Source organism: Natrix helvetica, assembly GCF_964273705.1.
Source record: "Natrix helvetica genome assembly, chromosome: 3".
NCBI classification, from domain to species: domain Eukaryota; kingdom Metazoa; phylum Chordata; class Lepidosauria; order Squamata; family Natricidae; genus Natrix; species Natrix helvetica.
Window position 1 is genome coordinate 51,978,163 of NC_138549.1, and position 25,898 is coordinate 52,004,060.

A 25,898-nucleotide genomic window follows, 5' to 3' on the forward strand; every position below is an offset into this window, starting at 1 on the left:
GACCTCTCCTACGGCAGCGACCCACCCGGGCTCCTTGGTACACCGAGGAGTTGAGGGTGATGAAGCGCCATAGGAGACGTCTAGAGAGCAGGTGGAGGTCCTCACGCTCCGAGTCTGACCGAACACAGGTAAGAGCCTATTTACGGACCTACCTTGTGGCATTGAGAGCGGCAAAACGCAGACATTGTGCCGCTCTCATTGCGTCTGCAGATAACCACCCTGCCGCCCTGTTTAGGGTGACCCGCTCCCTCTTTTCGCAAGAGACGCGGGGGGCACCCTTGCAGGGAAGAGCAGAGGAGTTTGGGGAATATCTGCAGGACAAAGTCGCTCAGATCCGGAGCGGATGGCCCCCCCCAGTGGACCGGACGAGCCGTCAACAGTGAGTCTTGTGAGACCACTCTGGGAGGAGTTTGATTCTGTTGCCCCTGAGGATTTGGACAGATTGCGTGGACGGCTGCGACCCACCACATGTTCAATGGACCCGTGTCCCTCCTGGCTGGTACTGGCATCCTGGGAGGTGACACGAGGCTGGCTTCTGCGCCTGGTGAACGCCTCATTGGGTGAGGGATCCTTACCAACTGCCTTGAAAGAGGTGGTGGTGAGGCCCTTACTCAAGAGACCTTCACTTGACCCAATGGAGCTAGCTAATTATCGTCCAGTCTCCAACCTTCCCTTCTTAGCGAAGGTTGTTGAGAATGTGGTGGCGCAGCAATTTCCACATCACCTTGATGAATCCGAATATCTAGACCCACGCCAGTCCGGCTTCTGACCCGGGCACAGCACAGAGACAGCCTTGGTCGCGTTGGTTGATGATCTCTGGAGGGCCAGAGATAGAGGTTGTTCCTCTATCCTGGTCCTATTAGATCTATCAGCGGCTTTTGATACCATCGACCATGGTATCCTATTGCGCCGGCTGGAGGGGATGGGAGTCGGAGGCACCGTTTTACGGTGGTTCGGCTCCTACCTCTCCGGCCGGATGCAATATGTGTTGACAGGGGGACAGGGTTCGACCCTGAGGCCACTCTCTTGTGGGGTGCCGCAGGGGTCGGTCCTCTCGCCCCTTCTGTTCAACGCATATGTGAAGCTGCTGGGCGAGATCATCCATGGTTTTGGGGTTGAGTACCATCTGTACGCTGATGATACTCAGCTGTACATCTCAACCCCAGGCCACCCCAACGAGGCTGTCGAAGTGATGTCCCGGTGTTTGGAAGCCGTCGGGGTCTGGATGGGGGACAACAGACTCAAACTCAACCCCTCCAAGACTGAGTGGCTGTGGCTACCGGCACCTCGGTTCAGCCAGCTGACTCCATTGCTGGCCATAGGGGGCGAACAATTGCCCCCTGTGGAACGGGCGCGCAATTTGGGCGTCCTCCTAGATGCCCGGCTGTCAATGGACGACCATGTGGCAGCCGTGGCAAGGGGGGCGTTCCACCAGGTTCGCCTGGTGCGCCAATTGCGCCCCCTCCTGGACCGGGATGCCCTACGCACGGTCACTCATGCGCTGGTGACGTCTCGCCTGGACTATTGTAATGCTCTCTACATGGGGCTTCCCTTGGGACGCGCCCGAAGACTGCAGCTAGTCCAGAATGCAGCCGCGCGGGTAGTCATGGGGAGTACCAGGTACTCCCACGTAACACCGCTCCTGCGTGAGCTGCACTGGCTGCCTGTGGTCTTTCGGGTGCGTTTCAAGGTTCTGACCACCATCTTTAAAGCGCTCCATGGCATAGGGCCTAGCTACCTGCGGGATCGCATCCTCCCACACACATCCCTGCGGCCAATTCGCTCTCACAGGGAGGGGCTTCTCCTGGTGCCGTCCACTAGGCAATGCCAACGGGCGACACCAAGGAGTAGGGCCTTCTCTGTGATGGGCCCAACCCTCTGGAATGACCTCCCCCCCGACATTAGAACCACCATTGACTTCCGCTCCTTCCGACAGAAATTGAAGATACACCTGTTCCGACTGGCTGGCCTAGCATAATTATAACGTCTACCTCCTGGCATACATATTTCTTACTGGTTTTTAGAGGGATTGTTCTTTTAAACTTAATTTTATAGGATATTGGGGTTTTAAATTTTGTACATTTTAAATTATTTACTTAGCATTGCAGTTCTGTATATCTTTTTATCCTCCTCTTATTTATGTATCTATCTATTTAATAATTTTAATTGTCTTTCTGATATGGACTGTACACCGCCCCGAGTCCCTTTCGGGAGAGGGGGCGGTCTATAAGCGCTAAGAAATAAATAAAATTATAAATAAACCAATGTTCCCTCTAATTTTTTTTCAATGTGAGCAGAAAAGTAGTGTTTGAGCGGCACATTTTCATGCCTGAGCACCTGAATTTTTTTCACAGATGTCACCTAAGACAACAACGAAATCAGTATTATTTGAAACTCAAAGTTATGTTTCTTCAAGGTACCCGCTTAATTAAAAGTGTTATATAATATCAGTATCACTTAACAACGCTCCTGCTTAGCAACCAAAATGTTGGCTCAGAAACTCTGGTATTTGAAGCACGCAAGTCTTAAAGCTGTCAAGTTACAAGACCCTTGCACCCCTAACCCTTTAGAAAAAAAATCCAGGGATCTTCAAACCTGACAGCTTTAAGACTTGTGGACTTCAACTCCCAGAATTCCTCCTCCAGTCATGTTGTCTCAGAAACTCTGGCACTTGAAGTGTGCAAGTCTTAAAGCTGTCAAGTTACAAGACCCTTGCACCCCTAACCCTTTAGAAAAAATACGCAGATATCTTCAAACCTGACAGCTTTAAGACTTGTGGACTTCAACTCCCAGAATTCCTCCTCCAGTCATGTTGCAGCGACGTCATCTGCGTGGATCTGCTCCATCTTTGCTTTCTTCATCGTGGGCAGGGCTGCTGCTGAAGATGCCGACGAGCTGCCACCAGAATAACTGCTGCTACCTCCTCCTCCTCCTCCAACAGCACCACCAGATTTGCACCTGAGCTCAGTGCCACGTTACCCCTGCCCGCTCCTCCTCCGCCGTGCTTTTGAGGAGCCATGAGGCTTTCTTTTCCCCTGCTCCCCCCCCACCTTCCTACTGGCTCCCGCAGCCTCATGGCTCCTCAAAAGCACGGCGGAGGAGGAGGGGGCAGGGGTAACGCAGCGCTGAGCTCAGGTGCTCCGAGCGGAGGGGAGGCGCCGCTGCCACGTGCGGGGATGCTGGCTGCAGCTTTGGCGGCTTCTCCTCAGTCACAGCGCCGGGCGGCAAATCCGGCAGTGCTGTTAGAGGAGGAGGAGGTGGCAGCAGTTATTCCGGTGGCGGCGGGGGCTTTGGGGCTTCACAACTACCCTCAGTCACCCCGTGCTCATCAAAGCAAGTCCGGGGAAGTCCTCTGCGGCCTAGCTGCCTGCAAAGGACCTTCCCAGCTTCTGGAACCTGTGGCAATAGAAATCACTGCACGGCAGTTGAAAACTGCTGCGCGGTGTTTTCTTGCCACGTGCGCGGCCACGCAGCCGCGCACCTTAGAGGGAACATTGATCCCAACACATTAGATATAGGTAAAATGTACAGGTACAATGAAATTTTAGATTGCCCAGGGAAATTCAAAAACAATCAGGACCTAAAAGAACAAGGAATATGTATTGACTGGTGGCCATTTTTAGTTACAATCGTGATACAAAAATGATGCCTATGAATATGGATTCAATATTCAACTACAACAATTAGATAAAACTGTTGGTAAGCCCAGAGGGAAAATTAAGAACCAAACTTTATAATTATTTACTAAATTTGATAGGGCAGAGGAGGTTGTAAAAGAACCAATGATTGCCTGGGCAAAAAAATTTGGACACAATATAGAATTAGAAGACCAGGAAACAATTTGGAACAAAAATTATACAATTACAAAATCTGTGTCCTTGATGTTTTACCATTGGCATCTAGCGCCATTGAGACTGGCCAAGATGTACCAAAATTTAAACCCAAAATTCTCGAAATGCAAACAGGGACAAGGTACCTTCTTTCATTCATGGTGGTCATGCCCCGAAGCGAAAAGATATTGGTTGAAAATACAGAATTGGTTGCAAGAGTTAACTAAATGTCAAATAGAATTCAAACCAGAAATGTTTCTCCTGGGGATAATTAAGGCAAAGTACAATAGAAACTTAAAGTACCTGATGTTACATATAAAAACGGTGGCAAGGATTACTTTCGTGCAGTATTGGAAGAATGATAGTGTTCCGCCAGAGGGATTAGTAAACCAAAAAATATATGATTTTGCAGAAATGGACAAGCTTACATTAGAGTTAAAGGGAAAGGATGATTCGGAATACTATGAGGTATGAGAGAAATGGTATGAATGGAGAGACAATAGAAATAAGAAATGGAAATGTACATAGGGTCAGTACATTTGGAAATAGAATGTATATAATGTATTGAATATTGATTCCAGTTGTATGGATAATGTCACAGATCTGTTAATCATGTGACAGAAGCATGTATCGAAAAAAAGTGCAATAAAATATTTATTTAACACGTATGGCAAGAAAGGTCATAAAATGAGGCAAAACTAACAAATGTCTTGCTTAGCAACAGAAATTTTGGGCTCAATTGTGGCAGTAAGCAAGGACTACCTGTAGATTGATCCAAGTTGCTTCTTTGTACCTTGAATCCTATTTCTTTTTTATTTTTAAGCCTTTATTGTAAATTTGAAACATTAATTTAAAACATTAAATACCTTTAAAAATAATTTTGTAGAAGTTACTATCCTTTTTGACAGTACTAACATAACCATTTGTTATTCAAATACATTTTTATACATTCTTAATTATTCCTATATCTATGCATCTATGTTTCCTAGCTGTACATTTCAATATTCTGAGTCTTCCTTGTCCCTTAACTCCAATGTGAGTTTATCCATCTCTACGCAATCAAGAATCTTTTGGATTATCAAACAGTCGGAATGGTATCACTTTTCCAACATTGTGTGAGCGCTATTCTTGCTGCTGTAATTATGTGCAAAATTAAATATTTTATCTCTTTCGTATACTTTCCCTTAATGATCCCCAGAAGAAACAATTCTGCTTTAAGCTCTATTTGGGTTTTTGTAATTTCCTGTAACCATTTTTCTATTTTAGTCCAATATTTTTCAGCTTTCGGGCATAACCACCATGCATGAAAGAAGGTACCTTGCACCTGTTTACACTTCCAACAGTTTGGATTTAAGTTCGGATAAATTTTTGCCAATCTCATGGGGGCTAAATGCCACCGATAAAACATTTTGTATTAGTTTTCTTTGTATGCAGCAGATTTTGTTATTGTGTAATTTTTATTCCAAATTCTTCCCCAATCTTTCAGCTCAATATTATGATTAAAATTTTTAGCTCAGGCTATCATTGGTCCTTTTATTATTTCCTCTGCCATGCCAAAATTTAGTAAATAATTGTATATCCTCAATATTAATTTCTCTTCTGTACCCAACAGCAGTTTGTCTAATTGCTTTGGTTCTATATCAATTCCAAATTCCTCTCGATCTTTTTTATATCCAGACTGTAGTTGGAGATATGGCCACCAGTCTATAATCACTCCCTGGTCTCTTAATTCCTGATTAGTTTTTTGTGTTCCTTTGATGTCTAAAATTTCATAGTATTTGGCCATTTTGCCTACGTCTAGTGTATTGGGTAGATCATTGCCTCCATACTGGATAACCAGCCCAGGATTTTCTTATAATGTTTACTTTTAATCCCCTCACATGTTCGTATCAACAAATCCCTCAATATATGTCTGTAAAAATATGTGTGTAACTTGCTTCTGGTATTCCACATGAAGGCATGCCATCCCATCTGTAGGTTATGCCCTTCCAAAATTAAAATTCTCCTATTTTTTAAATTTACCCATTCGCTAATCCATACTAGACTTGCTGCTTTGTAATAAGTTTCCCATACTGGGTGTCCAAAGCCACCTCTACTCCGGCTGTCCTGCAATGCAATTAATTTTATTCATACTGTTTTACCTGCCCAAATAAATTGTGTAGTTATTTTATTTAAATCTGTGAAGAATTTTTTATCCAGTTTCACAGGAATCGTTTGGAATAAATGAAGTAATTTAGGTAGAATATTCATCTTAATGGTCGCAATTTTTTCTAACAATGATAATTGCAGTTTCTCCCATACTTCTAAATCCCCCATACTTCTAAATCTTTCTTTATTAGGATCGTGTAATGATCGTCTTTTATCGAGGAGCATCTTGCCATTAGCCAAATACCTAGACCTTCTTTGTGATCCACAACCCCATTTCCTTCTCTCTCTTCTGTTTAACTGTTAGGTTTTTAACTAGCATTTTAGTTTACTCCTTATTAATTATAAGGCCCACTACTTCTCCATATTTTTCTCTCTTGTATTAGTATTGGTCCCAATTCCAATGGCTCTTCTATGAAGAATACCAGGTTATCAGCGAACGCCTGGACCTTCTTGTTGTTTAATTTTAGTTCCTCTTATTCCCAAAGTTGATGTGATTCTTATTAATAAAATCTCTAAAGTCAAAATAGGGTGGGGGTTGGACTAGAAGACCTCCAAGGTCCCTTCCAACTCTGCTATTGTATTGTATTGTAAAATAAAGAGTAGAGGTGATAGTGGACATCCCTGTCGTATCCCCTTTATTATTTCAAATGGTTTTGTGATCTCCCTGTTTATTATTACACTTGCTTTCAGGGTAGAGTAAATTGACTCTTATCATATTTTCAAATTTATCTCCAAACTTCATTTCTTTTATTTGTTGGGTCATGAATTGCCAATTTACCTTGTCAAAGGCCTTTTGGGCATCTAAAAAGACCAGGGCTGCCTTTTTTTCTGGGTGGGTCTCATAATACTCCAATATATTAATTACTATTTTTATATTATTTCTTATTTGTCTCATCAGTAGGAATCCCTTTTGGTCCAAATGTATATTTTCATTTAATAATTTCTTCATTCTTTCTGCAATAATGTTCATAAATATTTTGTAATCAGCATTTAAAAGAAAGATTGGCCTATAGTTCTTAATTTGTGTGCCATCTGTACCTTCTTTCAAGATCAGAGAGTTATATGCCTCTCTCCACGATTCTGGTAACTTTGCTTCTGTCAAAACATCATTATAGACTTCCAGTAACAGCAATTCAATTGGTTCACCTAAATTCTTATAAATTTCCCCTGGTAACCCATCCCTCCCCGGGGTCTTATTTGTTTTTTGCCCTTGAATTGCTTCCTTAAGTTTTTCTAATGTTATCTCCCTATTTAATATTTCTCTTTTCTCTTCTGTTAGCGGGGTCATGTTTTCTCTTTTCAGATAATCATTTGTTTTCTCTATTGCAATTCCTTGTTTGTAGAGCTCCTGAAAAAAGTCGTGTGCAATCTTCTTTTTCTTGTCCATATTGCTTTGTAAGTTTCCGTTCTTATCTTGTAGTTGCTGGATTATTCTCTTCTCTCTTCTTTTTTAAATTTATATGTTAAGTATCTCCCTGATTTGTTCATGTGTACAAAGTGGTTTTGTTTTACAAACTTTAGGTTTCTTGCATTTTCTCCTAGTCCAGAATATTCAATTTGTGCTTGGCTAGGGCCCTTTTACTTTTAATTTGCTCATCCTCGGGCTTCTTTTGTAATTAGGCTTCTAACTGTTTAATCTCTTCCTGTAGTGTATTGTAATCTTTCTCTTTCTCCTTATTTTTCTTAGCAGTACAGGCTATTGTTAGTCCTCTTATATACGCCTTCATTGTGTCCCATAAGTTTTGTAACGAGGTATGCTGTTTCTTATTGACCTGAAAGGATAATGTGAACCCCGAGAGGTGGAAGAAACGGAAGCTGAGGGGATTTTTATCTAAATGTTTTGTATTGTTGTTAGGGGGTTCCAGGGAGGGGGGGGTCAACCAGGCCGGGAGAGGAGCCAGTGCCAGAGGAACAGGTGAGTCCAGGAGGGAAGTGAGCGGGGTGGGGGGGGAGAAGGAACAAGTTATTCCAACAGAGGGTTGTTTTATTACAATGGTCGCGGGGAGGGGGGGATGCGAGGACAAGAGAAGATCACAAGGTCGGTTGGGAGACCGTGGCTGCTGGCTACGCCCGGTCGTTTGTACCAACCCCCGCAACCTAGGTGGCCAGGAACTACAGAGCCAGGGCCTGCGGCTGATGCTTTGCAATGCAAGGTTCATGACCAACAAGGCCCCCCTCATTAATGAGTTGATCTCTGAGGGGGAGCTGGACGTTGCAGGGATAACGGAGACCTGGTTGGGCCACGAGGGGGGTTTACCCCTCGTGGAAATGTGCCCACCGGGTTTCCGTGCATTCCATCAGCCTCGGGCCCTGGGTAAGGGTGGTGGGGTGGCGGTAGTTATACGGGAATGTCTAGAGCCGAGGGAGTTCACTGTTCCTCAGATACCCGGGTGTGAGTCCCTTGGTGTGAAATGGGGCCCAGGGAGGCAGTGGGGTCTGCTGATTGTATACTTGGCTCCTCGCTATACATCAGCGGCCCTGCCGTCAACGGGAGCAGCATCTGAGGTGGCTCGGGAGTTCATGGCTTCCATGACAGCCATGGACCTGACCCAATTAATTCAGGGCCCCACACACGAAGGTGGCCACACACTGGACCTTGTTTTTGTATCTGAGCAGTGGACGAGTGATCTGGGAATAGGGGATTTAGTTGTTACTCCCCTGTCATGGTCAGATCACTCATGTCTCCGGCTGGACTTCCCTGGCGCTACCCCCCACCGCGAGGAGGCGGAGCCAGACTGTCCAAGCTGGTACCGCCCCAAGCACCTGATGGAACCGGATAGGTTCCAGACGGAGCTTGGGCCATTACCTGTAGCCCTGACCCGCGCTCGGTCGGAGGACCTAGTGGCCCCCTGGAATAGGGCGGCGGCTGGGGCCTTAGACTGGGTTGCGCCTTTGCGACCTCTCCTGCGGCAGCGACCCACCCGAGCTCCTTGGTACACCGAGGAGTTGAGGGTGATGAAGCACCATAGGAGACGTCTAGAGAGCAGGTGGAGGTCCTCACGTTCCGAATCTGATCGAACACAGGTAAGAGCCTATTTACGGACCTACCTTGTGGCATTGAGAGCGGCAAAACGTAGACATTGTGCCGCTCTTATTGCGTCCGCTGATAACTGCCCTGCCGCCCTGTTTAGGGTGACCCGCTCCCTCTTATCGCAGAGGACGCGGGGGGTGCCCTTGCAGGGCAGAGCAGAGGAGTTTGGGGAATATCTGCAGGACAAAGTCGCTCAGATCCGGAGCGGATGCCCCCCCCCCAGTGGACCGGACGAGCCGTCAACAGTGAGTCTTGTGAGAACATTCTGGGAGGAGTTTGATTCTGTTGCCCCCGAGGATTTGGACAGATTGCGTGGACGGCTGCGACCCACCACATGTTCAATGAACCCGTGTCCCTCCTGGCTGGTACTGGCAACCTGGGAGGTGACACGAGGCTGGCTTCTGGGCCTGGTGGATGCCTCATTGGGTGAGGGATCCTTACCAACTGCCTTGAAAGAGGCGGTGGTGAGGCCCTTACTTAAGAGGCCTTCACTCGACCCAACGGAGCTAGCTAATTATCGTCCAGTCTCCAACCTTCCCTTTCTAGCGAAGGTTGTTGAGAATGTGGTGGTGCAGCAATTTCCACGACACCTTGACGAATCCGAATATCTAGACCCACGCCAGTCCGGCTTCCAACCGGGGCACAGCACGGAGACAGCCTTGGTCGCGTTGGTTGATGATCTCTGGAGGGCCAGAGATAGAGGTTGTTCCTCTATCCTGGCCCTATTAGACCTCTCAGCGGCTTTTGATACCATCGACCATGGTATCCTATTGCGCCGGCTGGAGGGGATGGGAGTCGGAGGCACCGTTTTGTGGTGGTTCGGCTCCTACCTCTCCGACCGGACGCAATGTGCGTTGACAGGGGGGCAGAGGTCGACCCTGAGGCCACTCACTTGTGGGGTGCCACAGGGGTCGGTCCTCTCGCCTCTCCTGTTCAACGCATATGTGAAGCCACTGGGGGAGATCATCCATGGTTTTGGGGTTGAGTATCATCTGTAAGCTGATGATACCCAGCTGTACATTTCAACCCCAAACCACCCCAACGAGGCTGTCGAAGTGATGTCCCGATGCTTGGAAGCCGTTGGGGTCTGGATGGGGGACAACAGACTCAAACTCAACCCCTCCAAGACTGAGTGGCTGTGGCTACCGGCACCTCGGTTCAGCCAGCTGATTCCATCGCTGGCCATAGGGGCCAAACAATTGCCCCCTGTGGAACGGGCGCGCAATTTGGGCGTCCTCCTAGATGCCCGGCTGTCAATGGATGACCATGTGGCAGCAGTGGCAAGGGGGGCGTTCCACCAGGTTCGCCTGGTGCGCCAATTGCGCCCCCTACTGGACCGGGATGCCCTGCGCACGGTCACTCATGCACTGGTGACGTCTCGCCTGGACTACTGCAACGCTCTCTACATGAGGCTGCCCTTGGGACGCGCCCGAAGACTGCAGCTGGTCCAGAACGCAGCCGGTACTAGGTACTCCCACGTAACACCTCTCCTGCGCGAGCTGCACTGGCTGCTTGTGGTTTTTCGGGTGCGTTTCAAGGTTTTGACTACCATCTTTAAAGCGCTCCATGGCACAGGACCTAGTTACTTGCGGGATCGCATCCTCCCACACACATCCCTGCGGCCAATTTGCTCTCACAGGGAGGGGCTTCTCCTGGTGCCGTCCACTAGGCAATGCCAACGGGCGACACCAAGGAGTAGGGCCTTCTCTGTGATGGGCCCAACCCTCTGGAATGACCTCCCCCCCGACATTAGAACCACCACTGACTTCCGCTCCTTCCGACAAAAATTGAAGACTCACCTGTTCCGATTAGCAGGCCTGGCATAATTATAACTGTAACCTCCTGGTAGACATATTTTTAACTGGTTATTTTAGGGGTATTGCTTTTAAATTTAATTTGTGTGATATTTTAGGGGTTTTAAAATTATATTTATACATACTTTACTCAGCTGTACAGTTCTTTTTAACTTTCTTTTTAACCTCCTCCATTTTTAACTCTACCTATTTAACAATTTTAATTGTTCAGCTATTTAATTATATTATGATGTATTTTTTGTATGGACTGTACACCGCCCCGAGTCCCTTTTGGGAGAGGGGGTGGTCTGGAAGCGCAGTAAATAAATAAAAATAAATAAATAAATAATTCTAATTCTTATTTAAACAATTTTTATTTGTTTTTTAAACAAGGACAAACAAACATAAAAATTAAAATTAAAAAACCCATCTTCCATTACAAATTGTAGAAAGTGTGTCAGTTGGTTACAGTATTTCCATGCATCTCTTCCATAGTCACCACCTGCTTTTCATATCAAATTGCATATTTTAAATTCACCTATATTCATGTGTATCACAATTATTATATCTCAACCTTAATTTGACTATAATTGTTTTTACATCCTTTTATATATAATATTCAAAATCTAGAATAGAATTATATGATAACATTCCATTAAATCATCCTAAAATCATTCAATCACAATACATCTTTATAATATATTCTAAATAAAGCTTTTAAACCTCCTCTCATAATCTCCATATATTGTTTATATAAAATTTCATTATCCAATCCAATCCAATCAAGCATTATAAAAAAGGAAAATTTTAATCCATAGGTATAAGCAAAAGTGAAAAAAGAAGAAAGAATTAATCCATTCAGTTTAAAAAAATAGGGAGCCCCTGCAAAAGTTCCATCTGTGAAAAAAAAAGAAATTAGAAACTGGATAACACACTAAGTTCAATGCAGATCAATCTCGCCACCTATAGTCTTGTCTTTGATCTTAATTTAACTTAATTTTTTTTCTTGGGTAGTCTCTTCCTCTAATAATAAAATTTCCTCACCAATTCGACACACTTTCTCTTTCCGCTTTCTTCCTGTTCCGGAACTGTCCCAACTTCAGCAGCTTCATTAGCTGCGTTTCTGTCACCGGAAAAAAAAGGCTATTCCTGGATCTTTCAGGGACTTTGCGGTGTCCCTGAGATCAGAAGAAGGTGCCCTTCTCAATCACCGTCTCTACAGGACAGTTTAGGTCCATATGAACCGTCCAGCGGCAGGAACTTGACTGCGATCTCGGACCACCAAGATCTCACATTGTGCCGTCGCGACATCAGCTCTCTTCTCTATAATTCTAATTCTTTTGTAATCCATTTAATATATTCCTTTGTTTTAAAGTTTGTAGGTTCAATGTCTATCTTCCTCTTCTTTATTTGCCCTTTCCACATTATTACAAGGGGATTATGGTCTGCCCAGATATTTGGTCGAATCTCTATCGCCTCTATTTCTTTACCTAATTCTACATTTATCCAAATCATATTGATCCTTCACCAGGATCTATGAGGTTTAGAATAGAACATACATTTGCTTTCTTCTGGGTTAAGGGTTCTCCAAATGTCTATTAAATTTAATTCCTCTACCATTTTGAAAAAGGTTTTTGGAAGAGTTTTCTTTTTTTAATTTTTTTTCTGGTCGCTGGCATAATCCTTCTTTATATCTACAATTGCATTATAATCTCCAATTAAACATATATTCTCTTTTCTGATCTCTATGATCTTTTCATGGACTTTTCTATATAATTCCTTTTGATTCTTATCAGGTGCATATATAGCTGCAAGCAACAGACTTTTTTGATCTAAAATTATCTCAATTATCAGTACTCTTCCCTTTGTATCTGCATATATTTGTTTTGCTTTTATTCCTTTCCCGCCACCACTTTTTTCCCTTCTGCCAAAGCCACATAAAGTTTCCCCAATTTGTTACATTGTAAATATTTTTCATCTTGCTTCTTAATATGTACCTCCTGGAGGCACACAATATCCATTTCCTGTTTCACTAATTTTGTGAATATTTGTTTCCTTTTGACTGGAGAATTAAGTCCATTAACATTTAGTGAAAACACTTTCAGTTCATTTTCCATTCTCTTACTGTTGTGCCAGCTGCAGCTGCTGTTGTGCTGTGCATGCTCTTTGTGTCTTTGTTCTTACTCCTTCTTCTTCTTGGTATTCTTTCTTTTCCTTACTTCTTTCCTCCTGGTCTTTTCCTTTCACAACCTGTCGGTCTTCTCCTTGGCTCATCTGTTCTAATTCCTCCCTGCTGCTATGCTCTTCCTCTGATCCAACAAGTTGGTCATAAAGTTCTTGCACCTTGTCTAAGCTATCTACTTTAATTTTTTTATTCTGCCAGGATATCAACACTCCTTCCGGGGTTAACCGTCAGAATAGTATATTTCGTTTATTCAGCAGAGTTGCCAGAAATCGATAGCCCTTTCTTTGTTCTCAGACTCTGCTAGGAATTTGTTTCAATGTTATGATTTCTTTATCCTTATATCTCATCGGTTCCTTTCTAGTAATTTTGTAGATAATGTCTCGAATGTTCTTCCAGGCAAATCGTATGTGAACTTCTCTCGCCAACCTATGATGTCTGGCGTAGTTCATATATACTCTATAGACTTCATCCAACTCATTTAAAATCTCTTGCTTATCCCACTGAAGGGATTCAGCTATCCACTCCGCCATTACCATTCCCAGGTCTTCTTCCTTAGTCTCCATTACATTTTGGAATCTTAGGTAAAATGAGGCCCGGTCCATCCCTAAGTGTTTCAACGAATCTTCTAAATCCTTATTCAGCCCTATCATTCTCTGATCCACCAATTCTAATTTTCTTTCTCTTTGTTCAGTTCTTGTTTCAATTGTTTTTATTTTTTGATCGTTTTTCTGGATCGCTTCCTGTATCGAGCCCATTCTCTCATCCAGTTTATGGATATCACTTTTCACTTCTCTTTTCTCTTCTCGCATCTCCACTTTTATCTCTCCATGATTTTTGCATATGTTTTCTTGGAGCTTCACCATAGTTTCCTGGATCATTAGTAAAGTGGATTGCATTGCTTGCATATTTGGTATGGTGTTCAATTTTTCTGTTGTGGATATTCCTTCAATCAATCTCTGGTTGGATGGAGAGGCAATCGCCACCGATGGAGTTGGTGCAGTTTTCTTTCCTGTCTTCAAGGTGGTAGTTGTGGTATTTGTCATCTCTTTTAGGATTCTGTGCTGCTCTCCTAGAATTCTGTATATGTTCTCCCAGATTACCATCCAATATATTTACCTTAATAATGTCCCCTCAGGCTTTTCCTCCTTGTCCTCTTCCACTCCTCTATTAATATTCTAAGTTCTCTATCTTTTCTATCCCACTGCTATATTTAAATTATAGAATATATATATATTAATTTTCCACTAGTTTCTATATGTCTATATTTATATTCTTGATAGCCCCTGTTCCCCTTGAATCCTATTTCATTCTACCTTCACTATGTGTCTGTGTGCACATACAAACATTAAACCTAGAAGATAAGTGAGTTAAACCCAAAGGTTCTGTCAGATTTTCTTTTCCTTTATCCTACTGTCTTTGTATCAATTAACTCCTTAACATTAACTGCATAATTCTTTATTCCTGTCAGAAGCACCTTCAAAGTATAAACAGACAACATTCAGCATTGAGCAAATAAAATAGGTACTGTATAAAATAAGTTATAAAAATATAGCAAATGTAAAAAGTATGTAAAATAAGTATGGTTAAAACTAAATACATGATAAACAACTTGTACATTATTCTGAAATCTATAGTCTGTGTCTGAAAAAGATTGTATCACACATCCCAGCCAATCTGTTCATTACAGAATGCTAAAAATAGGTTTCACTGATCTTATCCAAGTAAATACACAAAAGGAATTTTCTCTATTAAAAAATAGTGGGAGCAGCAACCAGATCCCTTCTCGCTGAGACTGTGGGAGCAAGCAATAGTAGGCATTGTAAACATGTGAGCAGTTGCTTAAAGCAGCTGCATCTTTCCAAGGACTGTGCAAGAAAAGCATACTGTTTAAGATATTTCTGATAGATGCTATATGCATATGTACCAGAAGCACCTATTTTCCTTTCAATGTGAAGCATTGCACATTTCTGCCAAATTTACTGTGGAGAAATAAAAGAACATTTCAAATGGAAAATGAAAGTATCTGATCTCCTCATTAACACCAATGAAGAAGGGCAAGTAGAGGATAAGAGCCTTTTTTGGAAGCACTCTTGGCTGCTTTGCTTTGGCCAAAAACATAAGTGTCAGATCCATAAAAGTGATACTGCCATTCAATTGGGAGGAGGGAGGGCTTGGAATTGATTTATTAGCAGTGCCTATGACAACTGATATTTTACAACTGGTTTCCTAGTGCCGAAGTGCCTTGAGATCCCCTCACTTTTTGGGGAATGTTTATGATGGCCATATGTGGGACAGTTCACTTTAATGTATAACGGAAGATAACCATAGGAATGTATGTTTGTTTGGTTCTCAGGGCAGTGGGTATTAGAATATCTAAGATGTTTGATTAATTTTCAACAGGATAACTAGACTGAACTTTTACCTTTTGCGGAAGTGGCATTCAATAATTCTGTACACTCAAGTACTGGTTTTACCCCTTTTAGAGTAGCAACAGGCCAGGAGTTCAGCCCCATGCCTGAACTACCCACAGAAGAACACACTATCCCCTCACTTAAGGAGTGGATAGACACTTTACGAAACACATGGCCAGTAGTTAGATTAGCTTTAGAGGAAGCTAGAGCAGCTTTTAAAATTCAAGCTGACAAGAATGGAACCCAAACCTTTCCATGTTGGAGATAGGGTATACTTATCTACAAAATTCCTGAAGTCATTACAGCCATCAAAGAAATTAGGGCCAAATTTCATTGGCCCTTTCCCTATCACTAGGGTCATTAATCCAGTAACAGTAGAACTACTCCTTCCAAAGACACTCAGGCAAGTCCACCCAGTATTTCACATTAGTTTACTCAAACAAGAGGTAATCTCATCACTCAGACCACCTGCACCTACATCACCTGTTTCCATCATGATAGAAGGTGAACAACACTTTGAAATAATGAAATCTTTGACTCTAGGATCCACAGGGGGAAAACCCAATACTTAGTTGCTTGGAAGCATCTACCCTCATCCCAAAATGAATGGGTAGCTAAACACCATGTTAGGGCCCTAACAAATTTCACTCCCAATACCCTGACAAACTTTGTTAAAATACTATGATGGAATTTTTGTTTCTATCTTTTCACAGATAGATCTCTCCTTTTTCTAAGGAAGGCAGCATGTCAGATCCCTAAAACTGATACTGCCATTCAACTGGGAGTTGATTTATTAGCGGTGCCTATAACAACTGATATTTTACAACTGGTTTCCTGGCGCCAAAGCACCTTGAGATCCCCTCACCTTTTGGAGAATGTTTATGATGGCCATGTGGGACGATTCACTTTAATGTTTAATGGAAGTTAGCCATGGGAATATATGTTTGTTTGGTTCTCAGGGCAGTTGGTAAAGGAAACATCTTCACACTTGTGCATTGGCTAAAATCTGCATTCTAACTAATGGGAGGGGTCTCTACTGCTTTAATTCTACTTGCATTGCCTAAGGGGATTTAGATGTTGCTTTGAACTTAATGGTTTCTTTTCTACTTAATAAAAGCTTCCTTTTGAAATACTCCATTTCAAGAGTCTTTACTTTCTTAAGCTAGGGGAGGCAATCCTTACAATAAGTAAGATACAAGATGTCCTGAGAAAGAAAAAAAATAAGACCAAGATAAGAAGTGGAATAAATCCTATAAAGAAGATATAAATAAGATGGATGGATGAAATAATATATAGTTGGACCTGACATTTATTTCCAAACATTTCATATCTGCCAGAGAGGATCTTTCATTTGCTTTGATTGGTCAGCAAAAAAAGGAATGTATTCCACTGGCAGAAAGCAGGTAAGTGCATAAGAACTTCTGATGGATAACAAACCAGTCTACTAAGATTTAGAGTTCAAGTTCTCATCTAAATATGAAATTTGTGACAGCCACATTTTTTATCCCCCATAGGGAAGAAAGTAGGGACGACATAGCTTTTGGAGTGCTCAGAAGTAGAGATAGAAATGCAATAAATAAATAAATTGCAAGCATAGATCAAGAAGCCAAGAGGATATTCCAAACATTAGAAACTAGCTGGATATGTGTGCTCTCTATGGAACTATATGATTGGGCTTAATAAATCAACACTTACAGCTTGAAAATAAATGAGTAATTACGATCAACCTCTCCTTTCCCCTCCCCTTCTCTCCCTCAGGCTTGCCCCACAGAAGCATCTCCTCTCCCCCTTCTCTACCTCAGGCTGGCCCCATTGATCCTCTCCTATCCTCTTCTCTCCCTCAGACTTGCCCCAAAGAGGCCTCTCCTATTTTATCCCCTTCTCTCTCTGTCTAATGCCTTAGCATCAGAGTGTTTTTTCAGGTGGAGAGAGGGAGTAGAATGTCTAAACTCCCAGCCTGGAAGCGGGATGAGTCATGCACTGGCCACACCCACAACCAAGTGGCAGTTGGAACACAGTTCTTTTCAGGTGGGGAGGGGGAATAGAACGTCTAACTCCTTAGCATCAGAGTGTGTTAACAATAATATAAGAAATACTAATGATATGATGGTAATTTCTAATGATATGATGGTAACTTACTTTCTTAGTAAGCAACTAGAAACCAAGAGGAACATATGTGGCAAGTTTGTAGTTTGTAGGCTTTACGGTTCTGGAGATTTTGTGATGATGCATGAGTGGTATTGCACTTTTATATATATAGATTATTGGGTAGCTAATCAATTAAAAAGGGATGTGATGGCTCAGTAGCTAAGATGCTGAGTTTGTTGATTAGCAAGGTCGGCAGTTTGGTGGTTCAAAAGCCTAGCGCCCTGTAACAGAGTGAGCTCTTGTTACTTGTCCCAGCTTCTGCCAACCTAGCAGTTCGAAAGCATATAAAAATGCAAGTGGAAAAATAGGAACCATCTTTGGTGGGAAGGTAACAGCATTCCATGCGCCTTCGGCATTTACTCATGCAGGCCACATAACCATCTTCGGACAGCGCTGGCTCTTCAGCTTTGAAATGGAGATGAGCACCGCCCCCTAGAGTCAGGAACGACTAGCACATATGTGCAAAGGGAACCTTTACCTTTACCTCTTAATCAATTAAAGGTGGTCCCAGATATTATAGTAGCAACTAGAGATTTAATATGGAGGGATATGGAATTGAAATAATTAAGGGAAATAGGTGATCCTCTAGAAACATTGGTTTAAAAAAGATATTTAAAAATTGCTAGGATGCTTGAAAATCCCTTCTTAAAAAATTTGATAGAACTATGGAATAAATGGAGATACTGCCAGGAATTTCTCCTTTACAACTGGTGGTAGAAATGGAGAAATTCCCTAAGATTGGATTGAAAGAATGGATCAGTAAAATAAAAGAAAAACAGATATGTACATGGGAAGACTGGAAGAACAAGACAAAGAATATAACACAACTAAAGAACGTTTTAGCAGATATTAAATTAAATTGGTTGAATTTAATACAATTAGAGAAATGGATAAAAGTGGAAGAAAGATTCAAGAAGAAAGATAGACAGTTAAAATAAATGAAATGATTATAAAAGAATCTGAGATGAATGAAGAATATAGGGGAAAGGACGAATTGGGAAAATATATAGAATATTAACTGAATTAGAAGAGCAGGCAAAAGGTTTAAAATTAATTTGGGAATCAGATTTAGGAGAAATAAATGATAATGATTGGAAAAATATTTGGAATAGAAGAGTATATAAGAATATGTCAGTTAGAGTTAAGAAAATTGATATAAAGTGATATGGAGGTGGTACCTAACACAACATAAATTAAATCAAATAGATGATAAATATACAAATATTTGTTGGAAGCGCAAGAAAGAGGTTGGATATGTGGTGGGATTGTGAAAGTGCACAAAAAATATGAGACATGGCGTTTACAGAAATTAAAACACTTTTGAATGTAAATTTAGACATGTCACCAAAAATTTCATTACTGCTGCTGGTGGAAAAATAGGATATAAATGAATCAAAAAAGGAATTGATTGTAAATTTGATAATGGCAGCTAGATTAGTGATAGCTAAATATTGGGACGAATGATAAATTAACGGAAATTAAATTTTAAAAGGGGATGATCAAAGCAAACAATTATAATGAAATATGGGGGATTTATAAAATCAGTGTTGGTGCAAGGCAAAGGGAATAAACGTATTCAAAAATATATGTTGTTTTGGAGGGGATAAGGACACAAATGGAAAGTGTTGTATATCTTTTAGTTGTTAAAGATGAAGAAATATAAGGGGGAAGGGTCTCTGGGGGGTGGGGATGCACTGTAATATTAGTTTTTTCTTTTTTTCTTTCATTTTTTTGTATTTAGATGTATATGTACTATGTTTGTATTATTTGCATTTTAAAAACTAAAAAAATATTAAAAAAGAAGCCAAAAGGATATAAAATTTCAGGTGATTAACTAGTTATAGGTTAATTATGAAAAACAGCACACATACATAATTTGCATTTTGGTTAGTAAGATGTTTCATTTGCTTAATAGTATAAACCATTTAGAACCATTAAGAGGAATGATTCAGAATTGCCAGAAAATATGAACTTAGGTTTTCATTAAACCTCCAATAAAGAAAGAAGAAGCATAACAGAGCAGACAAACAGTCATATTAAAAAGCATACAGGTTACCACAACATACCATTATTCACATGAATGGGGAAATGTCCTGTGAAAGAAAAAAAACAATGAGACTATCAGAGATTTTTTTTAAAGGGAAAAGGGAAAAACTATTATTTTTCAAGTCAGTCACACAAGATGGTATGCTCAAGTACATATTAATATATTCTGCAGTACTGATAACTTACTTCTGCCTCAAAGTTAAAATTAATTAATTTCCAGGCAAATACAATATGGCAGAAAATCAAACTATGAGTTTAATTTTTTTCGTCGGTTTCATATTCCCATATTTATTTGTTTCATCTAACTCTCTGTTGGAAAGAAACATTTTTAATTACCCAGTAAGATCTGCCCAAAATATATTTGATATAAAAAGCTCTGTCACTAAAAACTAAAAAACAATCCTTATTATTTTATATTTCTGGTTAATTCTACAGCTTCTAAGAAATAGGTAGATAAATCACTAAACGCAAATTACTACATAGTTTTATACCTGAGGAAAAAGAACAGCAACACAGACAATTATAGCTTTCTGAATTTCCTATTACCTTCTTCTATATTCTGAATAACCTGGGAGCCATTGCCAGATGATGTCAGCATCCTAAACAGGATAGGATGGGCTTTGCTTAATGAAAAACATCTGCATCAAAAGGAAAATACAGAATTATCAATAATATCAGCATAGCATTGGACTCCTTTAATCCTAGATTCAAGTCAATACATTGAATGGTACTATCTTCTTCTATTTTAATGTCCTCCAGAAATGTTGGGATTACAGCCCCAAAATTCTTATCCAGAATCACCCTTGAAATACCTTAAACTCGCAATGTGCAAAATAGGTTGCCATAAAACAGATATAAATAGTGTCTGCTTGCAGAATCCCATAACCTATTTAATCTATATCCATATATAATCATATGAGCAAAGAATTTGCTTTCCAATGATTGAGGGGGAAAATATTTCAAAAGCTATCCAGAAAAGAATAATTATCAAACATATCAAAATCATTTTTTTCACTTGCACATGGAGAAAGAAATGAGATGAGACAGCATACTGCACAGGACTGTATCTCCCTACCTTCATATGACACATGCTTGGAATTCACAAGAATCTTTGCACAGAGGCTGTTTCCAGAGTACTCCTAGGAACCTGTACACTACTCTTTCCAGAATTATAAATAAGCCTTCTCTGAGATTTCATCTGACACCAAACTTCATTCCAGTATTTGAGATTGTTAGGCCAAAGCAACTGACATAGTTGAATATGGTATAAGCTCTGACTATTATTTCCACTTAGCTATATGCCATTTTGTAGCTTTTCCCCACTATTGGATTAAATCTTAGCCTATCTTCCTTGAGTTGGCCAAAAATATTGCCATTCAAATTTTGTCCAAATTATTTCCTCCATTCTGGGCCTGACTTTATGCCAAACATTGTTATCCTCATTAGTGTGCTTATACACTCCTCCATTTGCCTCTTTTCCCCTCTGGTGTTGTCATCCATCTTTTCTATCAGCCCTGTAGTTTAGAGAAAAATATGTAAAAATCAGGATTCTCTAAAAGGAAAACTAGAGCTGGTTTTTATTTACTCTGATACCATATCAGTCCTTAAACAAATCCATTTCTGCCTTCTATTTCTCTCTCCGCTTTCTAAGGTTACTTTTGAAGATCATAGTATGTGATATATTTTTTTAAGTCTTCAGTTCAAAGTTGAAATTTGCTAGATTGCAACAAAGAAAACTATTAAAATTTACAAAGATGCTTGGGCATTTTTAATATATTTCTCTAAGCCTGTCCCTACATTAATCACTTTGTAATATCATCATTTTTAGAATGTAGAGTTTGCAGTTCTACTTCTTTGACCATGTCCCAATGTACAATAAAAGGAAAATTTGCAACTTCAATTTCCAAATTTGGAAAAATGTTTCTAAATATCTCAGAACATACTAAAACCTTAAGTAACAAACCATACTAATCCAAAATAAGACAACTATACTGTAGTTTAACATAAACCCCGATTCACACAATACAGTAAGACTTTATGTGACTGTTTGGTATTGTTTTAGCCTCGGTGGGTTGTAAGGCATAGTTTACGAAATTATATCGGATTTCACAAAGACTGTAAAACCTCCTACAACTGAAGGAAGCAAGATTGGGAGAGACGATATTACAGAGTACGATCTTCATGTATGGAAGGGGCTGCTGCAATAAATCTTAACTCTCCAGAATACAGTGAATCTGTATTTTGTGCTGCGTTTACCGGTGGGCGAAAAGAAAGTGCAGATCCAGAACAGCAACGTTCAAATGTAGTTTTTCTCCACCCAGTATTTTTTTCTCACATTGCGTAAATCGAAGTGCTCTAGGCCCACGCAGTGGGGTGGGGTGGGGGATGTTGGTGTTTGCCGTTAGGAAACGATTCGTTTTACGATTCGATTGTACAAAGAAAACCACCGCCTTAGATCTCCTACAGTACTTGCCTAACCTAACGGAAGCGTATTCCGCTCCCGACTTGTTACTCTTTTTTTTTTCATTCTGGGAACAACCTAGCTTGTTGCAAAGGCAGGATCGGGGAAAGTGCCGAAGTTGCTATAAATCACTTACCTGCGCGACAGCATTTTGCTCCAGAGATCGCTAAAAAGATCGCTTTGGCGAAACCCCTGCTTTGGCCCTCTTTGCTGGAGCCGCACTGTAAGTCACGGGTGCCGCCTGTCAACGACCACGCCTGGAACAGGAACTTGGCTCTGCCGGCTAGACTGGCTCAGTCTTTCCCATTCTTCAACAGGGCTTCGTGCTCTTCTTTCCTAACAGATATATTGACGCGCCGCTTTGCTTAAAGGGAGTTGCGCTCGGTTCTTACTTGAATTTAGACCTCAGCTCTTGAATTCATTGATCAACTGCCTAATAATCTTTAATCGTGGGAAATCACTACTTGGGGGAGGGGGTGATGAAAGAAATATCCTTCTGGGTTCGGCTCCAAGTGGGGGAAAAGACACTGGAGACATGCTTGGAAAGATGGTTTATTGGTGGACAGGACCGCATGGCTTGAGTCCTGAACAGAAAAAAGTGATCACATGCTTCAATGTTGGTGGAGAAGAAGAGAAGGAAGGGCTTAGATGCTGAGCCCCTGTTTTATGCCCTCTCTGGGATTTGATCTTGATCTTGTCTCCTGATTGTTTGTCAGACTCCCATGGAGCCATGCAGGGGCAACTCTCTAGGCTGCGTTTTGAATCCAGGTTTAGTTGAGTTCTCAGATGCCATGTGGTGAGTTGGGTAAAGGACCAATATTATCATGCCTTAATCCCATCCCACTGCTGCTGAAGGGGAGAACTCTTTATTAGGTAAAGGGACTGGCTTGGCCACCTTAATGGCCCATTGACAAAGTGGGTGGAGGCAGGAAGCTACAAGGAGCTATTCTCTCTTTAAACATGTTTCTTCCTTTTCACATCCAGGGAAATGTAATATTCTGCCTTTTCAATATTTCCTAGGATATTTCATTTTTCTGGGAGGGGGCTGAGTGATAACTTTCTACAGGGGGAAATAGTCTTTTCCATCAATCGTGCTTCAGATATACAAGCCTTGCGGGGAGCTGTCATCTTTGATTACTGGGTTCGGTTTCCTTTTTGCCAGCCATTAGTCTTAAAATCTCATATTTCTTTCTCTGCCATGTACTGGAGAAACCACTGTTGGAAGAAATGTCCTTCTGGGTTCGGCTCCAAGTGGGGGAAAAGACACTGGAGACAGGGAGGCTGCTTGGAAAGATGGTTTTAATGGTGGATAGGACCACATGGCTTGAGTCCTGAACAGAAAAGGTGATCACATGCTTCAATGTTGGTGGAGAAGAAGAGAAGGGAAGAGAAGAGCTGAAGAAGGGCTTGCAGGGATTTTTATAATCTGTTCGGCCCCACCTATCTGTTTCCTGTTCCTGTGTAAGAAATGTATTCTGATTGGCTGTCAGACTCACATGGGCCCATGCAAGGGCAACCCTCTAGGCTGAGTTTTGAATCCAGGTTTGGTTGAATTCTCAGATGCCATGTGGTCAGTTGAGTAAAGGTTTATATTATCATGCCTTCATTCCCAACCCCCTGGAGCTGAAGAGGAGAACTCTTTATTATGTAAAGTGGACTAGCTTGGCCTTCTTAATGGCCCATTGACAGAGTGGGGATGGGCAGGAAGCTGGAGGAATTTACTTTGTGTTTAAAATGTGTTTCTCCCTTTTTCACATCCAGGAAAATATAATATTCTGCCTTTTCAATATTTCCTAGGATATTTCATTTTTCTGGGAGAGGGCTGGGTGATAACTTCCAACACCACTAAGTAGGTAAAGTGAAGCTAGAAATAAGATAGGGGGAGAAGGAAAAAACACTTCTATGAAACTTAAAAGCAAAGTAAGCAATCTAATACAAAGGATAGAAAAGAAAGAGATTGGAGGAGCAGGAGGCAGGTTTTTTGTTTCATTCCCAAACATGTGGGAGCTACTGGAAGATTCAGAGAAAGAAAGTCTCAGAAAGATTCAAGAATGAACTGAGACACATTTGAATCTACAACACTGACAGGCGCACCAAAAGAAGAGTCCAACACTCACCATTCCAGCAATGAGCAAGTCAAGAAGAATTTCCAAAGAGAAGAACTTCTACCAGGGCCTTGGAGAGAATTATAAAGGATAGGGGTTTAAATCTTCATCAATAGGGACCATGAGTGAAAGTTGTCATAGCAAGAGTAAGGAGAAAGTCCAAAAAGAAACTGTGAGGAGCTAATGGCAACGATGACTTTAACTGATCCTCAAGTGAGTCTAACTGTAAGGATTGCCTCTCCTCCTAACTTAAGAAAGTGAAGACTCTTGAAATGAAGTATTTCAAAATGAAGAAACCCACATGGCCATCCCTCCTATACATTCCCCAAGAGGTGAGAAGATCTCAGGGCATGTTGGTGTCAGTATACAAGTTATAAAATACTAGTTCTTATAGGCAATACTAATGAATTGAATCCAAGCTCTCCCCCCCACCCCTTCTCCCAATTGAATGGCAGTATCACTTTTAGGGATGTGACACTAACACTTGAAATCAGGTGACAGCAACAAATAGGGTGGGTATAGACATAGGATCTGACAGGGCTTTTGCTGCTCAAGGGTATCAATAGTTATATTAAAATATTTAATAGTTGCTACCATATCACAGCTACATGGTAGTTTATATAAAATTGTTGTGTAAGCGTTTTAACCTTCTTATCAGTCCTGTCAGAAGTAGCACCGTTAATAATACAAATTAAGGTTAGATAAATTAATTAAAATTAAGGCTGTAACCCTTGTTTGGACTGATAGTTGCCTACCTAGGTTTGAGCTCCAATGTTGTTTGTTCTGATATTTCTGAGTCATAGTCTGATTTCAGACTGTTTGATTGGCTGTCTGTTGTTGCTGGGCTGTAGTTAAGTAGTGTCTGTGTGATGCAGATTAGGATTAGAGTTGTTATCTGGGTGCTTCTGAGTCATGGTCTGGTTTCACTTTGTTTGATAGTTTGAGTGGCTGGCTGTTGCTAGTGAGACGGGGTCCAATTTCTTGTGAGCTGATGGGTTATATTTTTTTTATGTTTTTTTTTATTTTTGAACATAAAAGACAACATTAAAAAAAATTCATCCATTACATATAGCATGTCGTTTGGTTACAAGTGCTTTTACATCCGTATTTTCAATTACATATACAATCCCAGTTTTTCCATCCAATATAGCCAAAAACCTCACTTTCATTGTGCAGCATATGTTCAATTACGATTAATATTTCTTTCTTTTTAATAAGCTTAATTCTCTTACATTCTTGATTGTCTGCTTAACAACAACATACCTTTATGCAATCATTATCTCATTTTAAATATTTTTACAATATAAAAGAATTTACCTAGTGTTTATGTTTGTATATCTTTCACTGCTTTCAACAGGATATCTTTATGGTATGCACTTAGAGTTATATATTATATTACCAATCTTCTATCAAATATACATTGGTTCATTTATTATCTTTATCCTTCATTTTATAACAAAACATTCTAAATTATTCATATATTTGTCAGTGTTTCATTGTATTATTGTTAGTCTAACAAGATTATTATGTTTTTGCTTTTCTCCTTCAATTAAAACATTGTATTGTTATTAGTCTATTTAACAACATCATTGTATTCTCACTTTTCTCCTTCAATTAAAACATAGATAAAACATTTTTCATGTCCAGGTTTTTTTTTCCAGCCACTGATAAAACAAATCCCATATCTTATAAAATTGCTCGTCTTCTTGTTCTCTAATTTCAAATGTCAATTTGCTCATT

At 40.9% G+C, this 25,898-nt stretch overlaps 1 protein-coding gene across 3 annotated transcripts in view; it reads right to left on the reverse strand.

Moving 5' to 3' along the window:
* Positions 1–22,569, reverse strand: part of ACOT9 (acyl-CoA thioesterase 9) — an 83,508-nt gene extending 60,939 nt beyond the window's left edge. The window contains exons 1-3 of one of the 3 annotated variants that reach the window (XM_081946254.1): positions 22,190–22,569; positions 20,139–20,230; positions 19,613–19,639 (exon numbers count right to left, since the gene is read on the reverse strand). In XM_081946254.1, coding sequence (XP_081802380.1) covers positions 19,613–19,639; positions 20,139–20,230; positions 22,190–22,203 — 133 coding nt within the window. In that variant the 5' untranslated portion in view covers positions 22,204–22,569. Of the gene's footprint in view, positions 1–19,612; positions 19,640–20,138; positions 20,231–21,848; positions 21,970–22,189 lie in introns of those variants that run through there. The other 2 variants (XM_081946252.1, XM_081946253.1) reach the window with 2 other exon arrangements.
* Positions 22,570–25,898: the final 3,329 nt, after the last annotated feature.